Raw genomic sequence first — 26718 nt, 5'->3', positions numbered from 1 at the left:
GCCCCATTTCTGAAACTGGAAACAACCCCCTGGACAGGGCTGGGAAAACAGAGCAGAGAACTGGAGCCTGAACCCCCTCGTTAGAGACTGCGATGAAATCCTCTCAGGCATTGGCATCCTGACAGCAGGATTATCTGGCTGTGTCGACTCTCTCCTCAGGCCCTGTGCTTTTTCAGGGAGTTTCTTGAGCAGATGGTGCAGTTTCTCTTGGTCACCCTGAGTGGGATCAGAGGGGAATGGGCTGGAGAATGTGGAGTTGGAGAGCTGCCTAGCAGCCTTTTGTTCATATTCCAACCTATTCATGAAGACAACAGCACCTCCTTTGTCAGCCTTTTTGATTCGGATGTCAGAGTTGTTCCTGAGGCAGTGGACGGTGTTGTGTTCTGCACGGCTGAGGTTATGGACCAAGTGATGCTGCTTTTCGACCACTTCAGCCCGTGCTCGTCGGCTGAAGCACTCGAGTTGAAGTCCAGTCTGCTGTTTCGACCTTCAGGCAGAATCCTTCTTTTTGTCGTTTTGGTAGGAAGGTCTCTGTGGATTAGTGTGTTGTTCAGAGGTGTGTTGGAAATATTCCTTCTGTCAGAGACGCGGAAAGTCGGATTCCAGGTCACCGCAGAACTGTATCATGTTCGTGGGGGTGGAGGGGCAGAAGGAGAGGCCACACAAGACACCCACTTCCTGGACACTACAGTGCTAATAAGCGATGGTCACATAAACACCACCCTATCCTGGACCGCTATACTTACCTACGTGTCTCCAGCTTTCATCCAGACCACATCATACGATCCGTTGTCTACAGCCAAGCTCTAAGATACAACCGCATTTGCTCCAATCCCTCAGACAGAGACAAAAACCTCCAGGATCTCTATCAACCATTCTTCAAACTACAATCCCCACCTGCTGAAAGGAAGAATACCCAGAAGTCACCTACTCCAGGACAGCCCAACAAAGAAAGGAACAGAACACCACCAGCCATCACCTTCAGCCGCCAACTAAAAGATCTCCAGGGCACGATCAAGGATCTACAATCTATTCTGAAGGATGATCCCTCACTCTCACAGATCTTGGGAGACAGGCCAGTCCTCGGTTACAGACAGCCCCCCAACCTGAAGCAAATACTCACCAGCAACCACACAACAAAAACACGAACCCAGGAACCTATCCTTGCAACAAACCCATTGGCAACTCTGTCCACATATCTAGTCTAGGGACACCATCCTAGGACGTAATCACATCAGCCACACCATCAAATGTGCCCAAATACATTTGTTAGTCTCTAAGGTGCCAGAACTACTCCTCGTTTTGTTTTTTTTGTTTTGTTTGTTTGTTTTGCTGATACAGACTAACATGGCTCCCACTCTGAACTAAATGATTGCATCTCTCCCCAAAATAGATCTAGAAGCACAAAGAACACCATAGAGACCAGGCCTGTAAACGTTAGGAAACATCAGAGTTAAGGTGACGTGTACATACTTCGCGCAGTGCTGTTGTTCATGTGTGTTATGATACAGACTCACAAGTGTGGCCTTGGGGTCAATTCCCTGCCCCACACAGCATCAATTTCCTCCAGACTCCCAAGGAAAGTGGTGCTTCCTCGATCCCTTGATGAGATGCCTTTCTCGAGTCTGCTTTGGTCCAAAACTTGCTACTGCACCATGCAGGAGGCCTGTGATGTGCAGGGGGGCCAGATGAGATGATCTAACAGTCTCTTCCGGCCTTCAAGTCTCCAAATCTCTGAAAAACCAAGTGCAGCACATTGAGCATCCTCTGATGGTTCCACGTGTGGCCTGCGTGAACCCTTGCACGACCACTGAGTGTGTGGGGGTGACCCAGGGGGAGCAGCTCAAACATGCACAGGAGCCGGCTCGGGGCAGGACATGAGCCCTGCAGGGCAGGGGTGGGGGTGGGGGTGGCAGTGACATCACAAGGGCCTTTTGCAGCACTCAGCTGATTGGTGAAAGGAGGTTGGGAGGCCGTGACCTCACAGAGAGTCCACGACAACGGCCAGGGAGGACAGGCTGCAGGGCAGGGGGATCTCAGAGACCCCCGGGGCTTTGCTGCAAGGAGTCTCCTTCTTGAGGTGTCTCCTTGAGGACTTAGAGAGAATTCAGGGTCTCGTATGTGAGCGCGAGGTGGAGACTCTCTGGAGTTTTCTCCTTTCCCACTGCTCATTGAGCGAGAAGACAGACGTCCCTGTGGAGAAGGCAAGAGCCCCAGAGAGGTTTGGTACCTAGGCAGCCTGATCCACCCAGTGCTGGCCAAATTCTAGGCACGGAAAACAGGAGGTTAAGGTGGGACAATTTTCCCCCAGCTAGGCCTTTGTCCCTTCGAGTCCTTGGGGTTTGTCTTTTTTGGTTTCCCTTTTCCTGTTTCCCTCCCTCCACTGGTGAGGAGGGGGCTGCTCTGTAGCCCTCATGGTGGGAGGCCTCCCAAAGAGATGAGTCCGGAAGCGTGCTCTGAGAGTGATCCTCACCGGTGACCTGAGCCATTGCTGGGCCATCTGGTAGGGAGGAGACCCAGGACTTTGTTGTTCTTGTTTAAGGCCCAGCAAATAAGCCAGAACCAATCATCTGCTTAGTGAATTGTTCTCCTTCTCGCTGCTGATTGTCTCTGAGCCTTCCCTGGTTCTCGCTGGTATTCTCGTGCTTCTGAAACACTTGCTGAAGAATCACTGTGAATGGTTGTTGGTCTGTAGCTCATTGCAGGTCACTTTATTCTGATCATTCAGTGTGTGAAACTCCAGACTGATCATAGAATCATAGAATATCAGGGTTGGAAGGGACTTCAGGAGGTCATCTAGTCCAACCCCCTGCTCAAAGCAGGAGCAATCCCCAACTAAATCATCCCAGCCAGGGCTTTGTCAAGCCTGACCTTTAAAACTTGTGAGGAAGGAGTTGCGGTTCTCGCCGCAATCCTCGACCTCCAGGAGGGGTCCGGGCAAGGCTGAACTGCAGCCTCCGCCCACCCAGGGACGCCAAAAGCTGTTGCTGGCACCCAGTGCCGAGAGGCTGAACAACAGCTTGAGTTGGTTCGCTACCCGGTGTGCTAAACCCAATAATCACAACGGGGTGGAGAAGCAGAAAAGTTTATTTGAAGCTTCAAAAAGGTACAGGGAGATTTGAATCTCAAATCCTGTACCCGGAGCAGGAAGTTACACAGGCTTTTATACATCCTTTTTCCCAGCATACTTATTTAATAGCAAGCTGCCCCGAGTATCCATATAGCCAGCCAATCCAGTTCCCAGCTAGTTCACTGGTTCTCTGTATCATTTGTTAACCTATACATAAAGCTGCTTTATTCAGCATTGTTCTTTCATATCTGCCCTGTGTGGCCTTGCTTAGTTTCAGGCAGTCTGACTCTGCAGCATATTGTTGCAGATTCTCAGCATAACTGCTGTGAGTGCCTCCAGGTCGGGGGGGCCAAGGACACTTGGGCCTAGTACGCAGAGCTGCTGCGAGTGCCTCCAGGCGGGAGGGGGGGCCAAGGACACCTGGGCCTAGTGCGAGGGGGCTTCATCAACACTCGTGGTCTTCCATCCCCTCGAGTTACCGAGTGGCCATGCCCCAGTGTCCCCAACAGATTGGGTCTGCACTGCGGGTAACCAGACAACAGCTCTGCCATGAGGGATTCGTTCTGATCGATAGAGGGAGGGATGGGGCAGGGAGCCAGTCAAGCTTGGGGAACAAATTCCTTCTCCAGGACACTTTGCTCCAGGATCTTAGAGCCCAGGCTCTACGGCCATTAATTCCTGCACCACCAGCCGGAAGGGAAGGGCTGGGACAGGTCTCTGCACTCCACATGTCACAGGAGGACAAGGCAGAATGAACCATGACACAAAATGAATCAATTGCATCGCCTGGACTAGAACCCAGGACTCCTACCGGCCAGCTCTCTTCTCTAACCATTAGACCCCACTCCGCTCGCAGTCAGGATAGACCCTAGGAGTCCTGATTCGTCCACACACACACACACACACGCACACGTTTCTCTAACCCAGTGGTTCTCAACCCGGGTTACGGGTGCCCCTGGGGGTACGCAGAGGTCTTCCCGAGGGTACACCAACAGTCTACACAAAAAGCATGAGCGAAGTCAGGACAAACTAAAATGTCATACAGACAATGACTTGTTTATACTGCTCTGTGTACTGTTGGGTGTGTTTTGTTACAGGATTATAGTCTGTTAAAATATGTGTATATTAAATTCAATATGGGGTTTGTGAAGACAGAGCAGCAATCCAAGATGGCGTCTGAACGGCCATCTTGTGACCGCCATCTTGTTGTTTAGGGTGATCATGGCCCAGTCATAACTGGATCCAACCGGTTTTTCCCGCCATTGGCAGCTCCCAGGACAATTTTACCTCAGACTGTTCCCACCCCGGCTGGGGCTGTACCATGTTTTCCCGCCGCTCCGTGCAGGAAGGGCCGGACGGGCTGAGCAGGGCACAGTCCGTTCCCTCCGGCCTCCCCGCCCCCGGCAGCGCTGAAGGACGCCATTCCCGACGGGGCGAGACAGGCAGCGGCCGCTCGCGCCATTCGACCTGCTCCTGTTCCTGGTACCACACAGGGCCTGGCTGGGAGGGCTGGGGGGGAGGCGAGGTGCCTGGCTGACGGGGGGGCTGGTTGGAGGTGGGCGAGAGGCCTGACCGGGGCGGGGGGCGAGGGACACTGCTGAGGGGGGGACACTGGTTGGAGGGGGGACTTGCAGCTCAGTGGGAGGCCCTGACTGGAGGGGGCTGAGGCCCCACTACCCCAACCCCGTCCTCACCTTAGCCCTGCCCGAGGCGCCCACCTCCCTCTGCGCCCCACGTGACCAGGTGGGGGTTCAGTGGGGACCTGCGTGGCCCTGTCACCGGGCGCCTGCCCCTTGGTGCCCAGGCCCAGCCCCCGCAGCGCCAGAAGTGGGGGGCTGTGGCGTTCAGCCGTCTTCAGCCTTGCAGATATCGACCCGCCAGCACCCCAGGTGCTTTATACCAAAATCAGTCACGGGGGGGGGGGCTGGGCCCGTCCACCAGTGACACAGGGGGGGCTGGGTCCATCCGCCAGTGACACTAGGGGGGGCCGGGCCCATCCGCCAGTGACACTAGGGGGGCCGGGCCCGTCCACCAGTGACACAAGGGGGGGGCCGGGCCCCTCCACCAGTGACACTAGGGGGGGCCGGGCCTGTCCACCAGTGACTGATTTCAGGGTCACTAGGGGCCGTCGCCCAGCGTCACAGACGCTCCCCAGAGCACGGCAGGGAGAGGCCAGGGGGTGCCCAAGGTCAGGAGCAGAGCCGGGGCAGAACCCAGGAGTCCTGACTCCAGCCCCACCCCGCACACAGCTGAGTCCCACTTCTACCCACAGGGCTCGAGGGGACGTGGCGAGAGGCGGAGATGGCCCCGTCCGGGCTGAAGGCAGTGGTGCGCGAGAGTGAGTGCGGAGCCGGGGGGTCTAAGCCCGGTCAGGGGCAGGGTCTGGTTGGGTGTGGGTCTGGGGGGGCAGGGCCCAGTTGGGGGGCCCTGGGAGGGGCGCTCCTGGGGGTATCACACCCTCAGGGAGGATTAGGAGTCAGTCGGAGTAGAGAGCTCCCCCCCGCCTGCCTGTCACACACCAGGAGGGGGCGGAGGGTGTCTGCCCCACCCCCAAGGGCTGCCCCCTCCCATAGGAGCTGCACTTTGCGGGGGCGTCGTCGTCCTCATCCTCGTCTCTTTCCATCGGGATGACTCCCGCCAGGGCTGGTGCAAGGATATTTTCCACCCTCGGCGAAACTTCCACTTTGCACCCCCCCCCCCCTCCTCCCTCCGACAACCTCCGAAAACTAGTAAAGTTAGCATTATAAACAGCCTGTCAGAACAGGTAACGGCTGCACGCGAGGAGAAAAATGATGTCATAGCCACCCCACCCACCCACCCCCGTAGTGAAGCAGTACACTTCTGCCCGGCCCCAACACAGAGCTGGGGTAGGCTACAGCTGTAATGTAGGAGAGAACAAGTTAAAGCCTTACACTTGATGAGCATGGCCTCCGCTGCCTTGTGCATGCTGGACTCTGAGGTGTTAGTTGCTATGTGTTAGTCATTGTCTTCTGGCAACACCCTGACCCGCTGTAAGAGCTGTGTTACTTCAGAAGCACAACCCACTGCTGAATCTCCAGCCCAGGCTGCAATGGATGGGGCCTGTGGCTAAATCCAGACCACAGACCTGGGGTTTAAAAGACCCTTGGAAAGTGGATTAAGTTCTGATGTTCCATGGTTTCCCCCAGAACTGGGACAGAGGAAAAGTGGCCCACAGCTCAGGATGGCCGGTGGTGCTAACAACCCTTAGCTCTTCTCTTAGCTTTTCCTCACTAAATTGCACAATTAGGAGGGCCTGACACGTGACTTTTGAATACTTGGGGTGGGCCACACTGCCCTGGTTCAAGAGGGGTCTCTGAACAGGAATAGCAGGGTGCTGCGGGTCAGGAGTGAAGGGCATCTGCAGAGCCGTGCGGGGGGAACCCAGGACTGGAATAGCTGCGGGTCAGGAGTGAGGGGCACTGGCGGAGCTGGGAATGGGGGGGCGGGGGGGGGAGCAAAGGGCTGGGATAGCAGGGGGCTGCGGTCAGGAGTGAGGGGCATCTGCAGAGCCGTGAGGCAGGGATCCCAGGACTGGAATAGCTGCAGGTCAGGAGTGAGGCAGAGCTGGTGGGGGACAGACAAGGGCTGGCATAGCAGGGGGCTGTGGACAGGAGTGAGGGGCACTGGCGGAGCTGGGAGTGGGTGGGAGCCCAGGGCTGGGACTGCAAGGGCTCCAGTCAGTAGTGAGGGGCACTGGCACAGCTGGTGGGGGTAGTCCAGGGCTGGCGTGGGGGGTGGGGGGGGTGTAGCTACAGTTCAGGGTTGAAATGCCTGGGTGGAGATGCATGGAGAAAGCAGGTTCGTGTCTGCCTTCGCCATGTCTGGATCCAGTCTGTGCTGCCAGCCCCTTACCGTGCACTCGAGCCCCACGTGCCCCAGTGAACGGGGCGTCCGCATGCCGCAGGTGTAAAGGAACTCATTAGGACTGAGCAGCCAAGTCCTGATGGGCTAGAGGTGGGGTAGGGAGAGGCATTGCTTGAGTTATGGGGGAAACATAGTGTGTTGGGCAGTGCACTCACGCACGCCCGCTTTCGGGAGTGAGGGTGAGAGTGAGAGCACAGGTCAGGGTCTCGGGGCTATTGCCCTACGGGGCCAGCCAGAATCAGGTGCTTCGTAGGGGTAAAACAAACAGATGTATTATGGTAGCACCCAGGAGCCCCAGTTATGGACCAAGGCCCCATTTTGCAAGGTGTTGTACATTATTCATTAGGTGTATTACGGTAGCACCCAGGAGCGCCAGTCATGGGTCAGGGTACCATTGTGCTGGGCACAACAAAAAGATGGTGCTTGGCCCGAAGAGCTGACTATCTAATTGCTTCGCTTGGCCGTGGAAGGTGCCCAGGAGACAGGCCGGCAGTTCCCTGAGCGGGGCATGCCTTCGAGGGGTTCTATGTGCAGGACTCAGGATTTGAAGTCTTTGTTCTGTTGCTGTCCCCCACATGCAGTAGAGGGTCCCTGGATCCCCTCCAGTCGAGAGGTGCTGGGCAGGATCTGTTCTCTTCCTGCACGGGGCCAGATCCTTAGTTCAGCTGCACTCGTATCCAGCCTGACAGAAAGGAAGGGGGATCAGACCCATGGCCCATCTAGCCTGTCACCCCACCACGATCGCTGACTGGGGGCTCTGCTAGGAGCACAACGCTATCTGGCCTGAAAGCAGCCTCTGAGCCACTTCCCTGAGGGGTCCTTCCACCAGCCAGTCCCATCCTTCCACCAGCCATCCCGTCCGAGCCCCACCGCTAATCCCTGTCTCTTTCCCTTGCAGAGAACCTCAGCGTTGTCCTTCGTAGCGTGAAGAAGGAAAGAAAATGGAAGGTAAGCAGGCCGGGCCCCCTGGGGATATGCTGTATCCGTATATCGTGCTCCTCCCGCTCCAGCCTCTTGGGATTCATTAGGAACCTGAGGTTTTCCAGGCTGGATCAGATCCCTGCTGTCTAGCTCATCATCGGTCCCCAGCTAGGCTTCGGTATGTCTGCCTTCCCACTGTGCTGGATCAGACCCAGCTTGTCCAGCTTGCCCCATATCTCCACCCACACACACACACTGGATCAGACCACTGGGCCCAGTCAGCCAACCTGGGTGGGAGGAGGAGCAGGAGAGCGCCAAGCATGGGAGCAGTATGCACCATTGGGCAGGCAGGTTATTGAGCCCCCGGCATGGACTGGGCTGGGGGGTGTGGAGCAGTGGGCTAGGCCGGTGCAGCAGAGCTTGCTTAGTGGCCGGATTTGGTGCAGCGGGATACTGGACTGCACAGAGCAATGGGTTCATTCAGCACGGCAGGAAGGTGGTGGAGATGTTGGGCTGATGGCCTACAGGGCTTTCCTAGGGGAACACGGAACTAAATGTAAAGCATAATTTGTGCACAGTGCATCCATTCCCCACATTTCAAGATTTTGAGACTTTGGATATGAGCAGCTAAGGTTCTTATGAAGCACTTTTCAGTTGCTCCTCTGTACACTGCATTCATTTTATTTATTTATTTTTTGTTTTTGCAGTTATATAAAAAAGCTTGAAATTGCTTATGGGGTTTTTTTAATAAAGCTATTTGCTAGCCCTAGACTTAGAGGCAAATTGTTAAACTGATTAATGGAAGTTGTATTCAGACTTCAGCTACTGTCTGAAGCGCTAGTTTTGTTAAAGTTCCGACATTCCATTAAATGTGTAATGTGAAAAAAAAAACCACGGAGACTCCCCTCATTCCATTTCTCTGTGCCCTGATCCTGGTTCTGACCGAGGGCTGGGGAGCGGGTATCTGGTGGATCAGAGCAAGGGACTGGGAGCTAGGACTCCTGGGTTCTGTCCCTGCCTCTTGCACTCACCCTGTCACCTGGGCGAAGAGGCTGATCTCCTCCAGTCTAGGAGGATGGAACCATTCTGAATGGCCAGGTGTCCCAGGTTTGTCTCCTACATCTCGTACCAGCCACTCTGCTCGGAGCTGCTCTCCCTGTAGCTCCTCACGCAGTCCTTAGCATGGTCAGCTCAGCCAAGTGCAGGCTTGGTACCGGCCCTGCTGCTCTGCTGTGGAAGGGCTGGGCCGGGAGCCGTCAGCTCTGCTGTTAGCAGTCGCTCTGCTTCCTTGGCTGTGCCGTGGATGATGATGGTGGGCGGCTGGGCTCAGGGCAGTGACTAGTTCATCCGAAGTGGAGCACTCATCTCTCGCTACCCCAGGTGCTGATCATGGACCACCCCAGCACGCGCATCCTCTCATCGTGCTGCACGATGTCCGACATCGTGGACGAAGGCATCACACGTGAGTGGCCTCTCCCTCCCGTCTGCTCCCCCCGCCAGGGCTCCCCTCCCCCTTGGATACACCTCACAGTCTTGGAGTTGACTTGTCTACATTCACGTTTGCATCTAGTTTCCCTCCTTTGCAGCCCCCTAGACGCCCTCCTTGCTGTTGGTACCTTCCCAGCCAGGTCAAGTTCCCTTAGCCCAGCACTTTCAGCCCCTGGAGCCTCTTCACCGCTTTTCTCAGACTCCCGTTAACTCCTTGCTGCTCCTCCCCCATGCTGTGGGCAGGGTCCTGGCTGGGGAGGGGGAATGCTGGCTCCCTGCTCCAGGGTGGAGGAGCCCTGGGGTTGAGGGGCACAGAGCTGAGCCAGCACTCTAGCGGGGTGTCCCCAGCACAGTACAGAGGGACGTTCCCTCGCTGCTCCATACTGTGGCAGCATCGCAGATCCACAGCCCCACATCAAAGCGGCTACTGCATTGTAGCCTGTGGAACGCCCCGGCCTGCTGCCAGCGAACATCGCTGTGCCCCTTGGCTTCCCCTCCCCACATCCCGGTGGAGAGAGGCTGGGGCGGGTGGCTAGGACACGCTGACCCGCGCCCAGTGTCTGCTCTCTCCTAGTCGTGGAAGATATTAACAAGTGCCGGGAGCCAATCCCCAGCCTGGAGGCCATCTACCTGCTCAGCCCAGTGGAGGAGGTAGGAGCTCGGGCCTGGGGCAGCTGGATGGAGAGCAGGGGAGATCCCGGGGCAGCTCCTAGTGCTGCCTGGAGGTGGCGCTGTCTGGGGAGATGCGCAGCACAACATCAGGATGGGAATGGGGCCAGTAGGGGCTCCCCAAGAGGCTGCTTCCCCGGAGCTGGGCTTCGTGTTCTTTGCCACGTGAGGCACAGACTGTCCCCCAGACCTCTCGGCAGTGCAGTCCTGTGGGGGCTGGATGGGCAGGTGCAGCAGGCAGAGAGAGGCGACCTCAGCTGAGACTCAAAGCGAAGGAGAGTCGGTGAGGCAGAGGCTCAGGGAGCAGGGGCTGTGGGGGAGGAGGCTCCTGAATCTGCAGCAGGGAAGTGAGTGGTGGGAGACCAGGGGCAGGGGGCACTGGCGGAGCAGGGTGAAGCCCAGAACCCGCAGGGGCTGCCCGCGGAGGGAGCGCTGTAGGAGAGGACTGCGAGCTGGGGCCTGGGACTTGGGACAGGGCAGCCAGGTTCTCACCTGTCACAATGGCCGGTCGAGGAGTCCGAACAGCTTCCGAACACCCTGCCTGGCTAGCTGGTGTGGCGAAGCTGCAGGTGCCCAGCCTGGCGCCGGGGGAGGGAGCGGGCCCTGATGGCAGCTGCCTGGGATTGCTGCTCGGCCGGCTGTTCCCTGGGCACTGCTCAGAGCCCACTTAGTTCAGCAGCAAGGCCAATGCCAGGCCCCATCTGTGGCCGGGCACGAACACTTGTGTGCCAGCAAGAGACGTGGCTGGGCCCTGAGGATGTCCCGGCCACATGGGCACATGCCCTGCTCCAGGCGGGGAGGGAGCCCAGAGCTAGGGGGGTGAAAACCAGCCCACCTCCCGATGGCATCATGCTAGGCCCGGAGTCCCCAGGGGCTGGGCATGGGTTGGGCCCTTCGGGCAGCAGGGAGGGGCCTCGGCTGGTGCTGACAACCCCCCTCTTCCCCCTTTGCAGTCGGTGCAGGCTCTGATCAATGACTTCCAGGGCACCCCCAACTTCAACTACAAGGCAGCTCACGTCTTCTTCCTCAACCGTGAGTATCGGGGTCGGGGGATCCCCCAGCTGGGAGCCTGGCCAGCGGCACACTGGAGCCTGGGGGTGGGGGGTCTCTCTCTGCCAGCAGGCCAGTGCGCAGCACCCTGATTACGCTCTGCCCTCCTGCAGGGGGATGCAGCCCCAGCAGGCCAGACCGAACGACCCCACCTATCCCTTCCCCCTCTTCTCCCCCACGGGCCTGCCTCCAGCCAGCATGGCTCACAGACACCTGCAACGTGCGCCCAGAAAGGTGGCCTCTGGCTACCATTCCCAGCATGCATTGCTCCATCAGTCCCAACTGGGGTGGGGAGATGGGACACCACCAGAATACCCAGTGTGTCAGGGTCAGATCTGCTTCTCACCATTACAGTGGCAGGGGGAGCCCAAGTCCCCGTTCCTCTTTGTGCATCATCCTGAGTTGTACACTCCAGTCACTCAGCCCTGTGGGGTGGCTGAGGGCAGGGTGTGAGGCAGGGGCTGTGTAGGAGAGATTGTGGCCCCCCCTCGCTGCTGATGCTGCAGAAAGCGAGAACCCGGTATGATTCTGGTTCGGGGGGGCTGGACTCATCGTTGCCTCCTGTGTGGCCCTGCTGGCTTGCCCAGGTTCCCCACAGGTGTGCAGCACTACTGCCCCTGCTGTGCCCATCCTGGCCCCATCCGTGGGGGCTGGCGCTGTGCTGGGGGTCCTGAGCCCTGTGCCTGTCAGTCCCACCCACTGCCTTTGCTTTGCAGCCTGTCCTGAGCCTCTGTTCAACGAGCTGAGGAAGTCCCGGATCACCAAGGCCATCAAAACCCTCAAGGAGATCAACATGGCCTTCCTGCCCTACGAGAGCCAGGTGAGGGGTGGCCGGGCTTTGGAGGAGCAGGGCCGTGGGGTGGATGGTGACATACGACACTCCACCCTTAGTGTTTCATGTGGCTCGGCGGGGGGAACCTTTCCCTTCTAGGGCCCTGGGTTTGACGCCAGCACAGGGCAGCCGGGACTAGCCGGCTGCTCACGCCCTGTGAGACGTGGAATCGCTGATTTGCACCTGGTGGGGATGATAGATGTATGGGGGAGGAGGGCCCTGCCTCCCTGGCTTTACCAGCTCTTACTGATGGTTTATACCAGGCCTTCAAGACAGCCCAATACTCCACACACCTGCCCTTTGCCCAACTGCCCCATCCCCTCCTTGTGTCATCACAAGGAATCTCCTTCCTTAGAAGTTTTTTAAGTCAGGCTTGACAAAGCCCCGGCTGGGATGATTTGATTGCGGATTGGTCCTGCTTTGAACAGGGGGTTGGACTAGATGACCTCCTGAGGTCCCTTCCAACCCTGATATTCTATGATTCTGTGATTCTATGATCAGTGGATTTCCCCCCTCACGCCCCTGAGGGGCAGGGCTGTGTTGTCAGCCCCATTGCATTGATGGGGAAACTGAGGCACCGAGAGCCTGGTCTACACACAAAAGCTTTGTTGGTATGGGTTTGTTACAGGGACATGAGAGAAAAAATCCCCCCTGTAACTGATGCAGCTGTGCTGGCAGAGCCCCTGGGTAGATGCCGTTATGCTGGCAAGGCAGTCCTTTAGCCACTGTAGCTGATTTCATCTGGGGTACCGGTGCCAGCTGTGCCAAGAGAAGCTTTGGCTGGTGTAAGCTGAGTGTCCGTCAGGAGGCTTTGCTGGCTCACCGGTCCCATTGTGCCAGCAAACCCTTTGTGGGCCGATACTGTTTTATTGGTGTCCAAGCACGTTTGCCCCAGTGGCTCGTTTTTTTCGGCCAGTGAAATAAGCGACAGCGGCAGACGCGCCTTGATGCCGGGTTTGCCCATGGCTATGCTGGGGCTTTCGCCAGACTAGAAGCGTGGCCAAGCCCCCTCCCGCAACATTGAGTTCTCCAGGGCAGAGACACACCCCTGAGGGCACCCAGGAGTCTGCAGCCACATAAGGACCTGAACCTGGGGCATCTTCATCCCAGGCTGGTGCATGAATCTCTGGGCCACTATCCCTCTACCACAACAGGAGTGGCACCGGCAAAGGGATCTCTCCCTCACTAGGGGCTTGCTATGGCTCCACCAGGCTGGCCTGGTCCAACAGCGCATCGTAGGGGCGCGGTATGGGGCACAGCTGGCCTAGCTGCCAGCAGTTGGCACCAGGGTCTGATCCCTGCTCTCCCCCGTCCCCCAGGTGTACTCCCTGGACAGGCCACAGACCTTCCACAACTGGTTCAGCCCCTACCGCTTTTTCGAAAAGAACAAGCAGATGGAGATGCTGGCAGAGCAGATTGCCACATTGTGTGAAACCCTGGAGGAGTATCCAGCCATCCGCTACAGGAAGTGAGTGTGCCCAGAGGGAGAAGGGTACCCGGCCATCCTCTACAGGAAGTGAGTGTGCCCGAGGGGAGGGGTACCCAGCCATCTGCTTCATGAAGTGAGTGTGCCCGGGGGAAGGGGTACCCAGCTATCCCCTATAGGAAGTGACTGTGCGATGGGGAGATACCCGGCCATCCTCTACAGGAAGTGAGTGTGCCCAGAGGGCGAGGGTACCTGGTCATCTCCTACAGGAAGTGTGTGTGCCCCAGGGGAGGAGCTGTTTCTGACCCACAGGGTTTGTCTTTGCTGCAGGGACCATGAAGATAATTTCCACTTGGCGCACGCTGTGCTGGCCAAACTCAAGGAGTTCAAGGCATATGAGCCCAGCATGGGACAGGTGAGCAAGCTGTGCCGGCCACGCCCTCACCATGGGACAGAGCCGCGGGGGAGGGAGAGCACATGAGAAGTAAAAGGAAGGAGGAGTGATTTAGAACCTGCTCGGAGATCCTGGCGGGGGGAGAGGTGGGGGTCTAGACCCCCTTGGAGATCCTGAGGGGTTGGCAGAACAATAGCATTTCCTCTGTGGCTGGACTAATGGCCCCAGCCCTTCTCTAACACTGGCTGTGGGAAGATCTCAAAGCGCTCTACAAAGGCCAGTGTCCTCATCCCCTCTGAACAGATGGGGAAACTGAGGCACCGACTGGGGGAAGTGTGTGCCCAGCACAATCTCTCTGTTTATAAACAGGGCAGTTCGGTCACCGCTTCGCACATAGAGCCTCTTCCACACCTGGACACTCCTGTCTGTGTGTGCTCCGACACCCATCACCATGGTATCGGAACCTCACTAATGAATTCAGCCTCCCAGGGGAGGCAGGGTGGGCTGTGTTACAGATGGGAAACTGAGGCATGCAGGGAGTCTGTCAGAGCAGGAATAGAACCCAGCTCTCCCCAGCCTTAGCCACAAGTCAGCCCTGGCCTATGGCTTCCCCCAGCTCCTGCCATCCCCGTCCCACCCCCAGCAGAGGGGAGCTGCAAACCCACTTTGCCCTGGATTCTTACATGGGAAACCCAGTGGCTCCTGTCCCTGTAGGAGAAGCAAAGTGATGTAAAATCCAAGGCCTGCCCAGATCTCTCCTTCCTGTTGCCTCTGCTCTTGCTTCCAGCCTTTGCTGCTGGCAGACTGTGCACCTGTGACCAACTGGGAATGTCTGTAATATCTTTTATGAATTCGATGTGTGCCTCAGTTTCCCCTATATATTTCATGGCTTCTCTGGTGGGGGGTGGGAGGAAGGACTCTCAGGGAAGGTAAGAGTCATGGGGGGGTGTCACCTCCCTGTCTTGGTGAAATGAAGAGAATCCAACCCAGATCAGCGTGGGGGCCAGAAAGACCGTGCCAGCTCCAATGGCTCCTGGCTGGATGCTCCCAGCAGGGAATTGGAGCAGGGCCTCCAGCTCGAGAACACAGGGTTGGGAAGGTTTGAGCTGAGGGATAAGTGGGGGAAGCTGGGAGCTCTCGCCTGAGAACTGACCAAGATCAGGCCGAGGCCTGGTCTACATGAGGCAATTGGGTCGGTGCAACTGCGTCGCTCGGGGGTATGGGAAAGGCAGCGTCACTGAAGCGGAGCAGCTGAAGTGGTTTACATGTAGACAGGCCCTGAGCGAGAGACCCGGAGCTGAAAACAGGTTTCTCTGCAGCTCGGCCGGGCTCTGGGCTGACCAGAACGGCCTCTTGCTTTAACCTTCAGTGGGCTGGGCTGCCCGGGCTGGGGTCCAGGTGCCTAAGAAACCCGACTGTTCTGACAACGTTGGGTGAGTGGCCCTGTCACCCAGGCTGAGGGGCGTCGGGCCCTGCGGAGTGGACAGGTCTCTACCAGGATCTGTCTCAGCTGGACTCGCTGGGCAGGGCTCACGGGGTGAAGCCTAGCGGTTCAGTCTCAGGTGGTGGGGAGGCCAAGTGGCCTGTCTTGGAGGAAGAGAGAGACCTGTTGGGGTCTGGCACAGCAAAGGGCTTCCTCCCAGAGACTTCCACAGCTGGGGCCCTGGCACTGACCCTGTGGATCAATGACCGCACCATTCCTCTCTACTTTCCCATCCACCGAGGCAGTGTTGCCTAGTGGATAGATCCCTGGACTGGGACGGGAGACCCAGATTCCATTCCCAGCTGGGTGACCTTGGGCAAGTCACCTCCCCTATTTGTGCCTCAGTTTCCCCATCTGTAAAATGGGGATAATGATACCAGTCTCGGGCAGGGGGGCCCCCCTCTGGGATAGCTGGCTGCCATGGCACAGACGCTCTGTAACTCACAGCTGGCAGCACAGGCCTGCCTCCAGAGGGGAGCATGACACACACCTGGCTGCCGAAACCATCTACACAGGGAAGGGAGTGACAGCATGCTTGTTAACCACCGGAGCTACTTGCTGTAGCAGAGCTGGCTCCAGCCTGCAGCCCCAGTCTGATCTGGGCTATTTTCAGGAGCTGACGGCTGCTCTCAGGAGGGCAAAATCCTGCTCTGTGTACACCCTGCTGCTGTTACTCCCGTGAGTGCCCCCAGGGATATTCCTGAGGCTCTTGCCAAGCCTCCCTGTCATGGGTGTAAGCACTATCCCCATGTTACAAGGGGGAAACTGAGGCATGGAACAGCGTGCCAGGAGTAGGTGGCAGAGGCAGGAATAGGAGCCAGGAGTCCTGCCTGCCCAGCCCCCTTCAATAGAATCCAGACAGCACGCCCACTGCAGGGCCGGGAGTGCTGACTCAAGCCCCTGCTCTCAATGCAATGCTGGCTCCATGCAGCACAATCCCGGCCGGCCAGTCCAATGTGCCCCTGCCTTGCCAGCTGGCGCAGAAAGAACCCCAGGGTCTCTTGTAGCATGGTGTCTAGCAGTCAGGGCTCCAAAGCCACCCAGCCCGCAGTCCCGGCACCCTGGGGCCTTGTCTGCACTAGTCCCTCTTGCCTTGATGTTTCCCAGCTGCCAGCCCTGAGGGGTAGCTGGGACAGGCAGTGCTGTGGCACCCACCAGTGCACTAACCACCCCTCTGCTCTGGGCAGGGTGGGGTGACCCGGTGATTACGCCAGCCCCCATCTGCACTCGGGGATCCCTCCAGCAGAGCCGAACTGGCAAAGGTGTGAGCAGAGTCCCGTGGGGGCGGGGGTGGGGCTGGGCATAGCAACCCATCCAGGCTGGGTAGGGCTGGAGAGGAATGAAGGCGCCAGCTCTGGGTTCATGTCCCTGCTCTGCCACAGACTCCCTGTGTGACCTGGGTGAGTCACCCAGCCCCTCTGGGCCTCCATCCCCCTCTGCAATGGGGTGACAGCCCTGCCCAGCCCCACGTGCATGGGGGGGCAGGATGCAGCAATGATAGTGCTACAGTGGTGGGGGCCAGATACTCCTCCAAGAGAGGCGCTCCCCCGTCAGCCTCAACCCATTTACTCAGAGGCTGTGGAGACCTGCCAGGCAGGTGGGTGGTGGCTGATCCGACGTTCTGCTCCCGAGCATGGCTGAAAATCGGGCCACGTACTGAGGTCGGAAAAGTTGGGGAAGCGTCAGGGGCTGTATGTCCCCCTGGCCCCCAACTGTCTGTGCTACCCAGCGAAGAGCAGACTCAGCCCCTTGCCGAGGTGCTCCTGGGTGGGCTTGGGTTCCACTGGGGCTGCTGGAGCCGGTTTCAGAGCCGTCTGCCATGAGAGCGCAGGGCTGGTCTCCTATCGCCACCTGCTGCGCAAAGAGGGCAGTGCATGCTGATCAGGCAGGGAGCGAGGGCTGGGCCAGCCTCCCCATGATGTGGGTCTGAGATGCTGACCATTTGAGTGGTCTCTGTCCAACTGGATGCTGGAGGGCCACCCAGGCTGGGAGTGGGGAGCTAGAGCCTCATATGGGCTCCCAGCTCAGATGCAAGATGGGGCATAGGGATAACGTCCCATCGTCCCCCTCTGGGACCTTGTATCAAAGAGTCTCTGGGCCTGGTGTTGGTTCATGATAGACTAGCCAGGCCCTTCTGGTGTAGTTCCCCCCCTCCCTACGCAGCATATGGGGCAGGGGGCAGTCGGGGGGCTGCCTTGTAAGGGGCATGCTCCCGTTCGTGGAGAGGCATGAGCAGAGAATGTGCTTGGGGGAGGGGGGCATTGCTATTTGCACGAGGGGCAGGTAGCCCGTCCCTGCAGGGTGGGGAGCTCTCCCTGCCAGTCAGGGCGGGACCCCAGGGCACATCCCAGCTAGCTTGGGGCGTGTCTCTTGGCTTCCCCCTGGGGTTGGGGCTGGGCCACAGAGAGGGAGGGTGGTGAAGTTTCAGGCCACCAGGGCCCATTGGATTGTGCCATGTAAGCCAGGCCAAGAACCCTCCGCCAGAGCAGGGGGTGACGGGTTTCTCTCTCCTTTGCCCCAGGGCCCCGACAAAGCCCGTTCTCAGCTGCTGATCGTGGACCGGAGCTTCGACCTGGTGTCCCCACTGCTGCACGAGCTCACCTACCAGGCCATGGCCTACGACCTGCTCAGCATCGAGAAAGACACCTACAAGTAGGGCCTGGCTGCCAGCAGGGGGCGCCCCGCATCCCTCCTCAGGCGGGCTGCGGGGGATGTGACCCAGGCACCTGCACTGCTCCGCAGCCCCCACACTGTGGGGAGGGGTGCCACAGCCTGACCCTGTATCCCCTCTGCAGGTACGAGACGACGGGCATCAGCGACTCGCGGGAGAAAGAGGCGCTGCTGGGCGAAGACGACGAACTCTGGGTGCAGCTACGCCACATGCACATCGCTGACGTCTCCAAGTGAGCGCGCTCAGCCCCGCCCCCGATGCACCCCTCCATGCCCCGCCCATCCACCGGACATGCCCCTCCGTGCCCCACCCAGGGCCGGGACCCATCCACCCCCGGCACACCACTCCGTGCCCCACCCAATGCCAGGACACCCCCAGACACACCCCTCCGTGCCCTGCCTAGTGCCGAGACTCGCTACCCCCCACTTTGGCACAGCCCTCCCCTCCCCGCCCACTGCCAGGACCTCCCCCCTCGGACATACCTCTCCACCGCAGTGCCAGGACAGCCCACTCCATTGACACACCCCTCCCCCTCTTTTCCAGTGCCAGGACTTCCCCCATCCTCCCCTTCAGATACACCCCTCCCCACCCTGGGGCCCCCTCAGTCACACCCCTCCCCTTTCCTTCCCACCCAGTGCTGGAACCCTACTCCCCCTTGGATACACTCCTCTCCCACCCAGTGCAGGGACACCCCCCGCAACACACCCCTCTCCTGCTCAGTGCCAGGACTCCCCCACCCCCTCCCACCCAGTGCTGGGGCTTGTCCCTCAGACATGCTCCCCTCTGAGTGCTGAGACCCCCTGGACCCAGCCCCTCCCCTCAAATGACCTCTGAGCACTCCCTTCCAGAGCCACTGTCCACATCTCCTCTCGGGGATCCCCCTGGACACTGTCTTTCCCCGAGCCCAGGGTCTCCCCATGCACCTCACAGCTCCCTTGAGTGAGTCCCTCACCGACCTCCTGCTGGGCCTGCCACTGCCCCCAGACCTCCCCAGCAGGGCACCAGGAGCCCCCTGAGGTGCACTGAACTCTGCCTTGGGGTAACTTAGGAAGAGGAGGTCCCCCCGCCCGTCTGAGGCTCTCGAGGCAGAGAACCCTGGTGCCCGTGGGGTGGGGGCTCCATCCCCTGTAGCATAGGACATGGCACCCCCTACCTCCAAGACAGTGCCTGGCTCCGTCCTGACCCCTCTCCCTGCTGCAGGAAGGTGACGGAGCTGCTGCACACCTTCTATGAGAGCAAGAGGCTGATCACAGACAAGGTGCGGCAGGGGTTGGGGGGAACGATTGGGAGTCCGGGATGGGGGGACCCATCCCACTGCCACTGATGGGGAGGAGAAGCTATCCTGCTGCCCCAGGAGGGGTTGGCGGGGGCTGTCCCATTGCTCCCAGGATTTGCCTGTAAAGGGCTAAGAGGTGTATATGGAGTCCCCTGCCCCCCCAGCCAGAGCTCTGGAGCTCCCCACAGTGGGGGAGGGCAGAGGCCCATGGGGTGGGGTCAGACAGCAGGATCGGGACTGCGCAGGGAAAGCTGCAGGGAGCCAACGCTGGCATCTCCCCGGCACGCTGCCACTGTACACCTTGAGGGGCGCTCGGGGTGCGGGGCTCCTGTCTCATTCCAGCTGGCCTGGGAAGGGCAGGTCTAACCTAAGCCGCAGCCACGCGTGGCCTGAGTGACCCGCCCTGGCACAAGTGGCTGGGCTGCTGCGGCTGTCCCCAGGCGAGGCCTCTGCCCTGCAGGGGGCTCCGTGCCCTGGGAGGGGCTGGGATCTCACCACCGCCTCCCTCCAGGCCAACATCGAGGACCTGTCCCAGATCCTGAAGAAGATGCCCCAGTACCACAAAGAGCTGAACAAGGTAACGGGGCTGGGGCTGTTAGTGGGCGAGGGGCAGGGCATTCAGTGGGGCTGCTGGGAGGGTCAGGGTGCTCTGTGGGGCTAGTGAGGGACAGTAGGGACTCTCCTGGGGGGCAGGGCACTCTGGGGCACTCCACTTTACTGCCTGATGAGAGCTGCTGACCTGTCCCGTTGGGCAGAACAATTTTCCCCCCAGGTGCTGTGTGGCACCATGGGCAGCAGCCTGCCTGTCAGTGCCCAGAGCTGCAACGTTTGCCCCACCAATGGCAGCCCTTGGGTAACGCCCGTGCCCTGCTGCTGCAGCTCTCGGGAGAGGGCCTTTGTGGGCTTGCAAACCAGCCTGTTGGAGCCACTCCTGGTGCCACTGGGCCATGTGCCAACAGAAAGCTCCTGGCCACTGGCACAGGTACCCCAACACCTACTAGTCTCCAAGCCCCCAACCTCGTGGTGACTAACAGAGAAGCCATGGGCTGTTTTGGAAGCTGCTCCCTCGTCCTGGTCCTCCCCTCCCGCTGCCCCGCTCCACCCCAGAGGTGGCTGCACATCAGTGCTGGGCAAAACTATCCCTATATTCTCAGCTTCTACAGCCGATTTTGGATGCCCCTCTGGCTGAGGGGCCCTTCTTGTGGGTTGGGGGGTTTCAGGTGCTCTGGACCAGCCGGTGATGCAGTAAACTCCCCCCCGTGCCCCGGTCTCTCCCCGCAGTTCTCCACGCACCTGAACCTGGCCGAGCACTGCATGCGACACTTCAAAGGGACAGTGGAGAAGCTGTGCAGCGTGGAGCAGGTGGGTCTGTGGGCAGAGCCTGGCTTGGGGGCAGAGTCTGGCTCGTAGTCTCAGCCTGGAGAGAGGGGTCTCAGACCCGCAGGTTCGCTGGAGCCAGGGCCAGCCCTCCCATGCAGCGCCGGGGATGCAGAAGGGGGACATGGGTCTCGGGTTACTCCCTGGGGGCCCGTTGCTCACCCCAGAGGGAGCTGACCCCAGGGAGGAGGGGGCCCTGGCCCGGAGTAGGCGAGCTGTGGGTCATGGGGCCCTCACATCTCCCATTCTGCTGCGGGGGCGGGAGGAAGCAGAGTGGCCTGACCTGGGCCTTGTGTGTGCGCCCCCTCACCCCACAGGACCTGGCCATGGGAACGGACGTGGACGGGGAGAAGATCAAGGACCCCATGAAGATCATTGTGCCCGTCCTGCTGGACCCCAGCGTGCAGGCCTACGACAAGATCCGCATCATCTTGATCTACATCTTCCTGAAGAATGGTAACGCCACAGGCCTGCAGGGGGAGCACTGGGGGGCCTGCTGCTGCAGGGGGCATTCCTGGAGGCAGGGCCCAGGCCTGTGGGGCTGGGGGGGAATAGCACTGCTCAGACTGGCACGCCCCCCAGCCATGTAGGGCGCCTCCCGGCCAGCCGCTTCCCAGGGCCTGTGTCCAGCTTGGCTCTATGGCCCTGTCTCCCCTCTGCCCACCTCTCGGTGCCTGCGAGGCTGCCAGTGCGCTGTGCCCACGCTCCACACTGCCCCCTGGGGTCGGACCTGGCGGCCTTTGCTCCTCGCTGCTGCCTTCCGAGCAGTGTCCGCTCTCCACACTCCCCCAAGCCCATTCTCTGCAGGGAGGGGAAATGAGGACACACACCCGGAGCAGCCCCCCGGCTCGTTCTCTGCAGGGAGGAGGGACACTGCCCATTGCCCAGGCCAGGGTGCCCTCTTGGGGCTCCTCTGGCTGCCTGGCTTCCCAGTTTCCTGGCCAGGGGGTGCTGTGAAGTTGCCAGGCCTCCCCGTCTGCACTAAGCAGCAGTAAATGGTTTGCGAGGGCAGGGCGGGGGGGCACGTTGCCCTCCCTCCAGCTCAAGGCCTCACAGCCTTAAAGAGCCAGGCCTCGGCTCTGACATTGCACCTGACTGGCCGCAGAAGGAGGAGCGCAGATCAGGGGGACGGGGGCTCCCATTGCACTGCCAGGGGAGCTAGAGAGACCCCTGACCCCAGCGCCCGAGAGAACCTGTTGAGGGAGGAGCAGCAGGAACCTAAATTCGATCACTAACTGTGTGGGGTCCAGTGGGTTAGAGCGGATGATGCTGGGAGCCAGGACTCCTGGGTTCTGTCCTCAGCTCTGGGAGGGCAGTGGGGTCTAGCGGGGGCTGGGAGCCAGGACGCCTGGGTCTACCCCCAGCTCTGAGAGGGGTGGGAAGAGCAGGATCTCAGGATTTGATCAGGGAACTAGGACTCCTGGGGCCACGGACTGATGGGCCTGGGCTGTGGGTGCGTCCCAGGGGTGCTAGCGCTGACCTGTCTGTCCCCGTGCAGGTGTGGACAAGGAGAACCTCACCAACCTGATCCAGCATGCCAACATCCAGCAGCAGAGAGACATCATCCACAACATGCAGTTCCTGGGCATCTCTCTCAGGCCTGGGGTAAGGGACTGGGGCCAGGGGCCAGCAGCTGTACCCATGCCAGGGGGCAGATCTGTGCTGCACAGGGGAGCCCAGGCCATCCTGGAGGTGCCCCCCTATGGCAGTGACCTACTCCCAGCACAGAGGTGGCCTCTGTCCCTGCACAGTGGGGTGACGCCCTCCCCATATGAGGGTGACCCCCGAGTTACTCCCCATCTGGGGTGACTTCTTCTGCCCCTGCAGAGGATACTGGGAGTCAGGACCTCAGATCGCCAGGGAGCTGGAGCTGGGGACCACTGCTTGGGGTGGCCATGCGGCAAATGGGGGGAAGCAGCTCTGTTCTCCCATCAGTCTCTCTCCCCTCCTCTCTCTCTCTCTCTCTCTCTCTCTCTCGCTCAGTGATCCATTCTGTTCTTTTCTCTGCCTCTCCCCTGCCAGCCTGGCGGGCGCGACTCAGACAGGCCGCGCTCTCCCTGTCTGCCCCCGTTCCCACCCCGCACCTCCTCCCTGCTGCCTCTCACCCCGTCCCTTCCTCCCCCAGAGCGGGCAGCTGCGACCGGAGAGGAAGGTGCGGCTGGAGTCCAGCTACCAGCTCTCTCGCTGGACCCCCATGCTCAAGGACATCATGGAGGTACCGGGCCATCTGCTTCCTGGCCTTGGGGGTGGGGTCGCAACTGGCAGGCTGGGCCCAAGGGGGAGGGGTTGGTTTGGGGTCAACCATGTGTAGAGCCCTGCATATCTGCGCACCATTTCTGCAGATAGCGGATCGGCTGCAGATACAGCCGTGCAGGGCTCTACTCCCCAGCAGCACCTGGCCCGTGGCGTCCGGCTCAGGCAGCCTGGGGGATGCAGCGCGCTCGGGGCCGCTGGCCCGCAGCCAGTGCTGGGCGACAGGTCGGAGTCGGGGCTGTCCGGCACCCACTCGCTCCGCCGCGCTGCTTCCTGTCCAGCAGCTTGAGCAGCACCAGTGTCCCCATCAGCTCCTGGGCAGCAGGATTTGGGATTGGAGTGGGCAGGGCCCCGGCGCCCCACCCCTCCACCCCACTGTGATGCAACATGCTCTGCTGCAGCTGTGTACTGTCGCTCGTGACCCCCCAGGAGCGGCACGTGATGAGACACCCCTTTCCCCAAGCCCCCACTCCCTCCACACTGCCCCTTCTCCTCGAGACCCCGCTCCCTCCACGCTGCCCCTTCCCTCAGCCCCCAACCCCTCCACGCTGCCCCTTCCCTGCAAGACCCCTTCCCCACCCTCGCTAGCTGCTGCCAGTGAGGATGCGGATACAGGGAAAAGGCGGCTTGTGGATCGCGGGCTGATGCACATCCACACTTTTGTATCTGCGCAGGGCTCTAGCCATGTGAGGGGCTCATCAGAGAGTCCTCTCCTGCTGCCGTCCTTAGGGGTCTTAAATCCTAGACACGAGTTCAGGGGAGTTGTCTTACCCGGTGCTGAGATGCTGCCACCTCTGGGGTGGGCCATGGGTGGTTTATACAGCAGTCCCTCACCGGGGCTGAATTCTTCCTAAGGAGTGGCAGGCAGCTATTAACAGCCGCCCAGCAGCGCTGCCCGAGAGTCTAGGGCAGGAGGTGATCAGTGTGTGGGGCTGGAAGTGCAGGGGATCCAGGCAGCACACTGTCATGACTGGCACTGGAATCTGAATGGCTGGCAGGATCCTTGGTCCAACCTCCAGTGAGGAGCAGCTGTTTGACGCTCATCTAAAGGATGAACTCCTGCACCACAGTACTGGTCACGCCCCCTGCAGACCCCCCCGCCCACTCCCTGCAGTACAGCGCCCCCTAGCACCGCACTGGGGCAGCACTGACTGCCAGGGGAGAGTGCCCCCTGCAGAGTCCTCCGCCCGCTCCCTGCAGTACAGGGCCCCCTAGCGCCGCACTGGGGCAGCACTGACTGCCGGGGGAGAGTGCCCCCTGCTGAGCCCTCCGCCCGTTCCCTGCAGTACAGCGCCCGCTAGCGCCGCACTGGGGCCAGCACTGACTGCCAGGGGAGAGCGCCCCCTGCTGAGCCCTCCGCCCGTTCCCTGCAGTACAGCGCCCGCTAGCGCCGCACTGGGGCAGCACTGACTGCCGGGGGAGAGCGCCCCCTGCTGAGCCCTCTGCCTGATCCCTGCAGTACAGCGCCCCCTAGCGCCGCACTAGGGTTATAGAGCACCCTCTGTTGACTCACTAGCACCCCCCAGCACCCAGTAGCTTTTCCTTAGAGGTCTCCTATCCAAGCACTGCCTGGGCCCAAACCGGCTTAGCTTGTGAGAGGTGACATGGTCACTCCATCATCACCCTGTCCTGTGGGGCACTCCTCAAGGGGGTGGGGGGGCACACTTAGTTGCCTTCAACCTGCTGGCTTGGGGCTCCTCCAGGCCAAGAATTAACCCCCCGACCGGAGCTCCTGTCCCTGGCAGATCACAGGTGGGAGGCTCCCAGGCCCCTGTTCCAGCATTGTGATGGTTCCTCCTGTGGGATTTTGGGGCAGGCAGTTGCGGTAGCCTCAATCCCATGCCTAATCCAATCGGGGTGCCCCCTCTCTGCGCCAGCCACAGCTTGGCAGGCCTTAAGCTTCCCCGTACAAGTCAATGCAGCAGACTAATGTAAAAGCCCCTATTATGTGGCATTAGGATGTATCATATCCTGGGCCCCCTGCGTGCCTGGGACACACCTCATGGAGAAAGAGGCAGGGCCTGGATCCGCCCGCAGCAGGAAAGGGGCACTGAGGGCAGCCCCCTGCCTCCTCCCCCCACCCCCCAAATGAGGGGCCCTGGATCTGGCTGCAGGAGGTCTCCGCCCTCCTCATAACGGTGGATGGGTGGGGAGTTCACAGAAGGGCACTGAGCAGCTGAGGGGGATGTGGGGAGATGGGGGGGCATCACTGGAGGAGTCAGCGTGTTCTTTGCTGGCTCCCCATGCCCCACCCTGGAAAGGGGGCCCAGGCTGCTCCCCCCAGGGACTGTCAATCATTCAGTGCGGAGCCGTCCCAGCCCCTCCACCCCAATGGGGCCTGGCTTGGCCACCAGATCCGAGGTTCCTGCTGCTTGGCCCCTGCTGATCTGTCCTCCCTCCACCCCCCACCCCCTGCCAGGACATCATTGAGGACAAACTGGACAAGAATCTGTGGCCCTTTGTGTCGGACCCAGTCCCTACCACCAGCTCCCAGGCTGCTGTCAGGTAAGGCTGAGCCTGGCTGGGCTGTGGGTGGCAGAGCCCTGACACACACACGCCAGGACGTAGGAGCCTCTGTGCCTGGGAGTGTGTGGCCAGGACCCTGCCGTCTACGGGGGAGGGGATGTCCAAGAGCCTGGAGCCCTGGACCCCTCTTACCATGTACCCCGCGCCCCAGCAGTCCCTCCACACACCAGGCCCAGGATGGAGGAAAGGGACTGGCCGAGCTTTAGACAGCACCCCCAGCCCAGCGCAGGTGCCACCCTCCCCTACTCCCTCTTGCCTGCTTTGGGACTCCTGTCCCACTCCCTTGGGCAGGGCCTGCCCCCCGGCCTCCTCCAGGCCCTGCCCTTCCATCTGGCATTCCCTCAGCGAGCCCCTAGTATCCACACTGCCCCTCTCTCCCCCCAGCGCCTGCTTTGGGCATCGGCACAAGAACAAGCCAGCGGCCGAGTACCGGACAGGCCCGCGCCTCATCATTTATGTGCTGGGTGGGGTGTCCATGTCTGAGATGCGCTGCACCTACGAAGTGACCCCGGCCACCAAGGGCAAGTGGGAGGTGGTGATCGGTGAGTGGGGCGAGTCCTGGGGGGAAGGGCGGCTGGAATGTCCAGGTCAGGGAGACTTGGGACCCCCTGGGAGGGGGAGACCCTAGAACTGCCTGCCCAGCACCCACAGGGCTCCCATGCTACCCTCTGTCCTCCCACACCCGGGGGCCTGGGAAGAGATGTGCTTGCCCCACATGGCCTGTATCTAGCCGCCTGATCTCCTGGCCTCTGGCTCCCCAGGCCTCTCATTGCCCAGCGACCATGTGTGGGGGCCCAGTCAGACACCCCCAGTAACTCCTATAGGGATATGGCTCACCCCCTGCACACACCCCTCGAAGACCCAAGGGTGAGGAACACTGTCAGCGCGTGGATTCTTGCCTGGCTGTGCAGGGTACAGCGGCACGAGGGGTGCGGTGCCAGGCCACCGGGGTAGGAGACAGTCCCTCCCCCCCTGCACTAGAGCAGGGTCCAGCTGCAAGAATGGGGGTGATGGGGATGCCAGCCACATACCTGCCCCACTGTGGCCACCGCTGCCAACCACCTCTCTCTCCCCCAGGTTCCAGTCACATCCTGACCCCCAAACGCTTCCTGGATGACGTCCAAACCCTCAACCAGCTGGCCCCCGAGGAGGCCTAGAAGCAGCCCCCTCCCCCCAGAGACTCTGCCCCCCACAGCTTGCTTCCTCCAGCTCCACCTGCTCTTCTCAACAAGGCACCTTCCCCCCTACTCCTGGCTGCGGTGTCAGTTCTTGGGTGGGGGCAGGACCCCCAGGCTGCTTGGCTGTTTGGGCAAGGGGCAGGCCAGGCTTCCTCCCTCTGGCACAGCCTCTAGGGCTGTTACCCTTTGTGCCCCGTGGCCACCCTGCCCCCGATGGGA

At 60.4% G+C, this 26718-nt stretch overlaps 1 protein-coding gene across 1 annotated transcript; it reads left to right on the top strand.

Moving 5' to 3' along the window:
• Window positions 1-7864: 7864 nt before the first annotated feature.
• Window positions 7865-26499, top strand: LOC141985708 (syntaxin-binding protein 2-like). The gene is made up of 18 exons (XM_074949898.1): window positions 7865-7903; window positions 9257-9338; window positions 9939-10015; window positions 10987-11065; window positions 11800-11903; window positions 13235-13383; window positions 13672-13756; window positions 17740-17870; window positions 18014-18121; window positions 19090-19147; window positions 19677-19742; window positions 20447-20527; window positions 20860-20998; window positions 22041-22147; window positions 22668-22757; window positions 25215-25300; window positions 25706-25863; window positions 26399-26499. Exons 2-18 carry the CDS (start codon window positions 9266-9268, stop codon window positions 26476-26478), a joined length of 1671 nt encoding a protein of 556 aa, XP_074805999.1. The 5' UTR covers window positions 7865-7903; window positions 9257-9265; the 3' UTR covers window positions 26479-26499.
• The last annotated feature ends 219 nt before the right edge of the window (window positions 26500-26718 follow it).

This window comes from Natator depressus, chromosome 4 (genome assembly GCF_965152275.1).
Source record: "Natator depressus isolate rNatDep1 chromosome 4, rNatDep2.hap1, whole genome shotgun sequence".
NCBI lineage: Eukaryota > Metazoa > Chordata > Testudines > Cheloniidae > Natator > Natator depressus.
The sequence above is the reverse complement of the archived record's forward strand: the minus strand, read 5'-3'. Positions and strand labels throughout refer to the sequence as shown.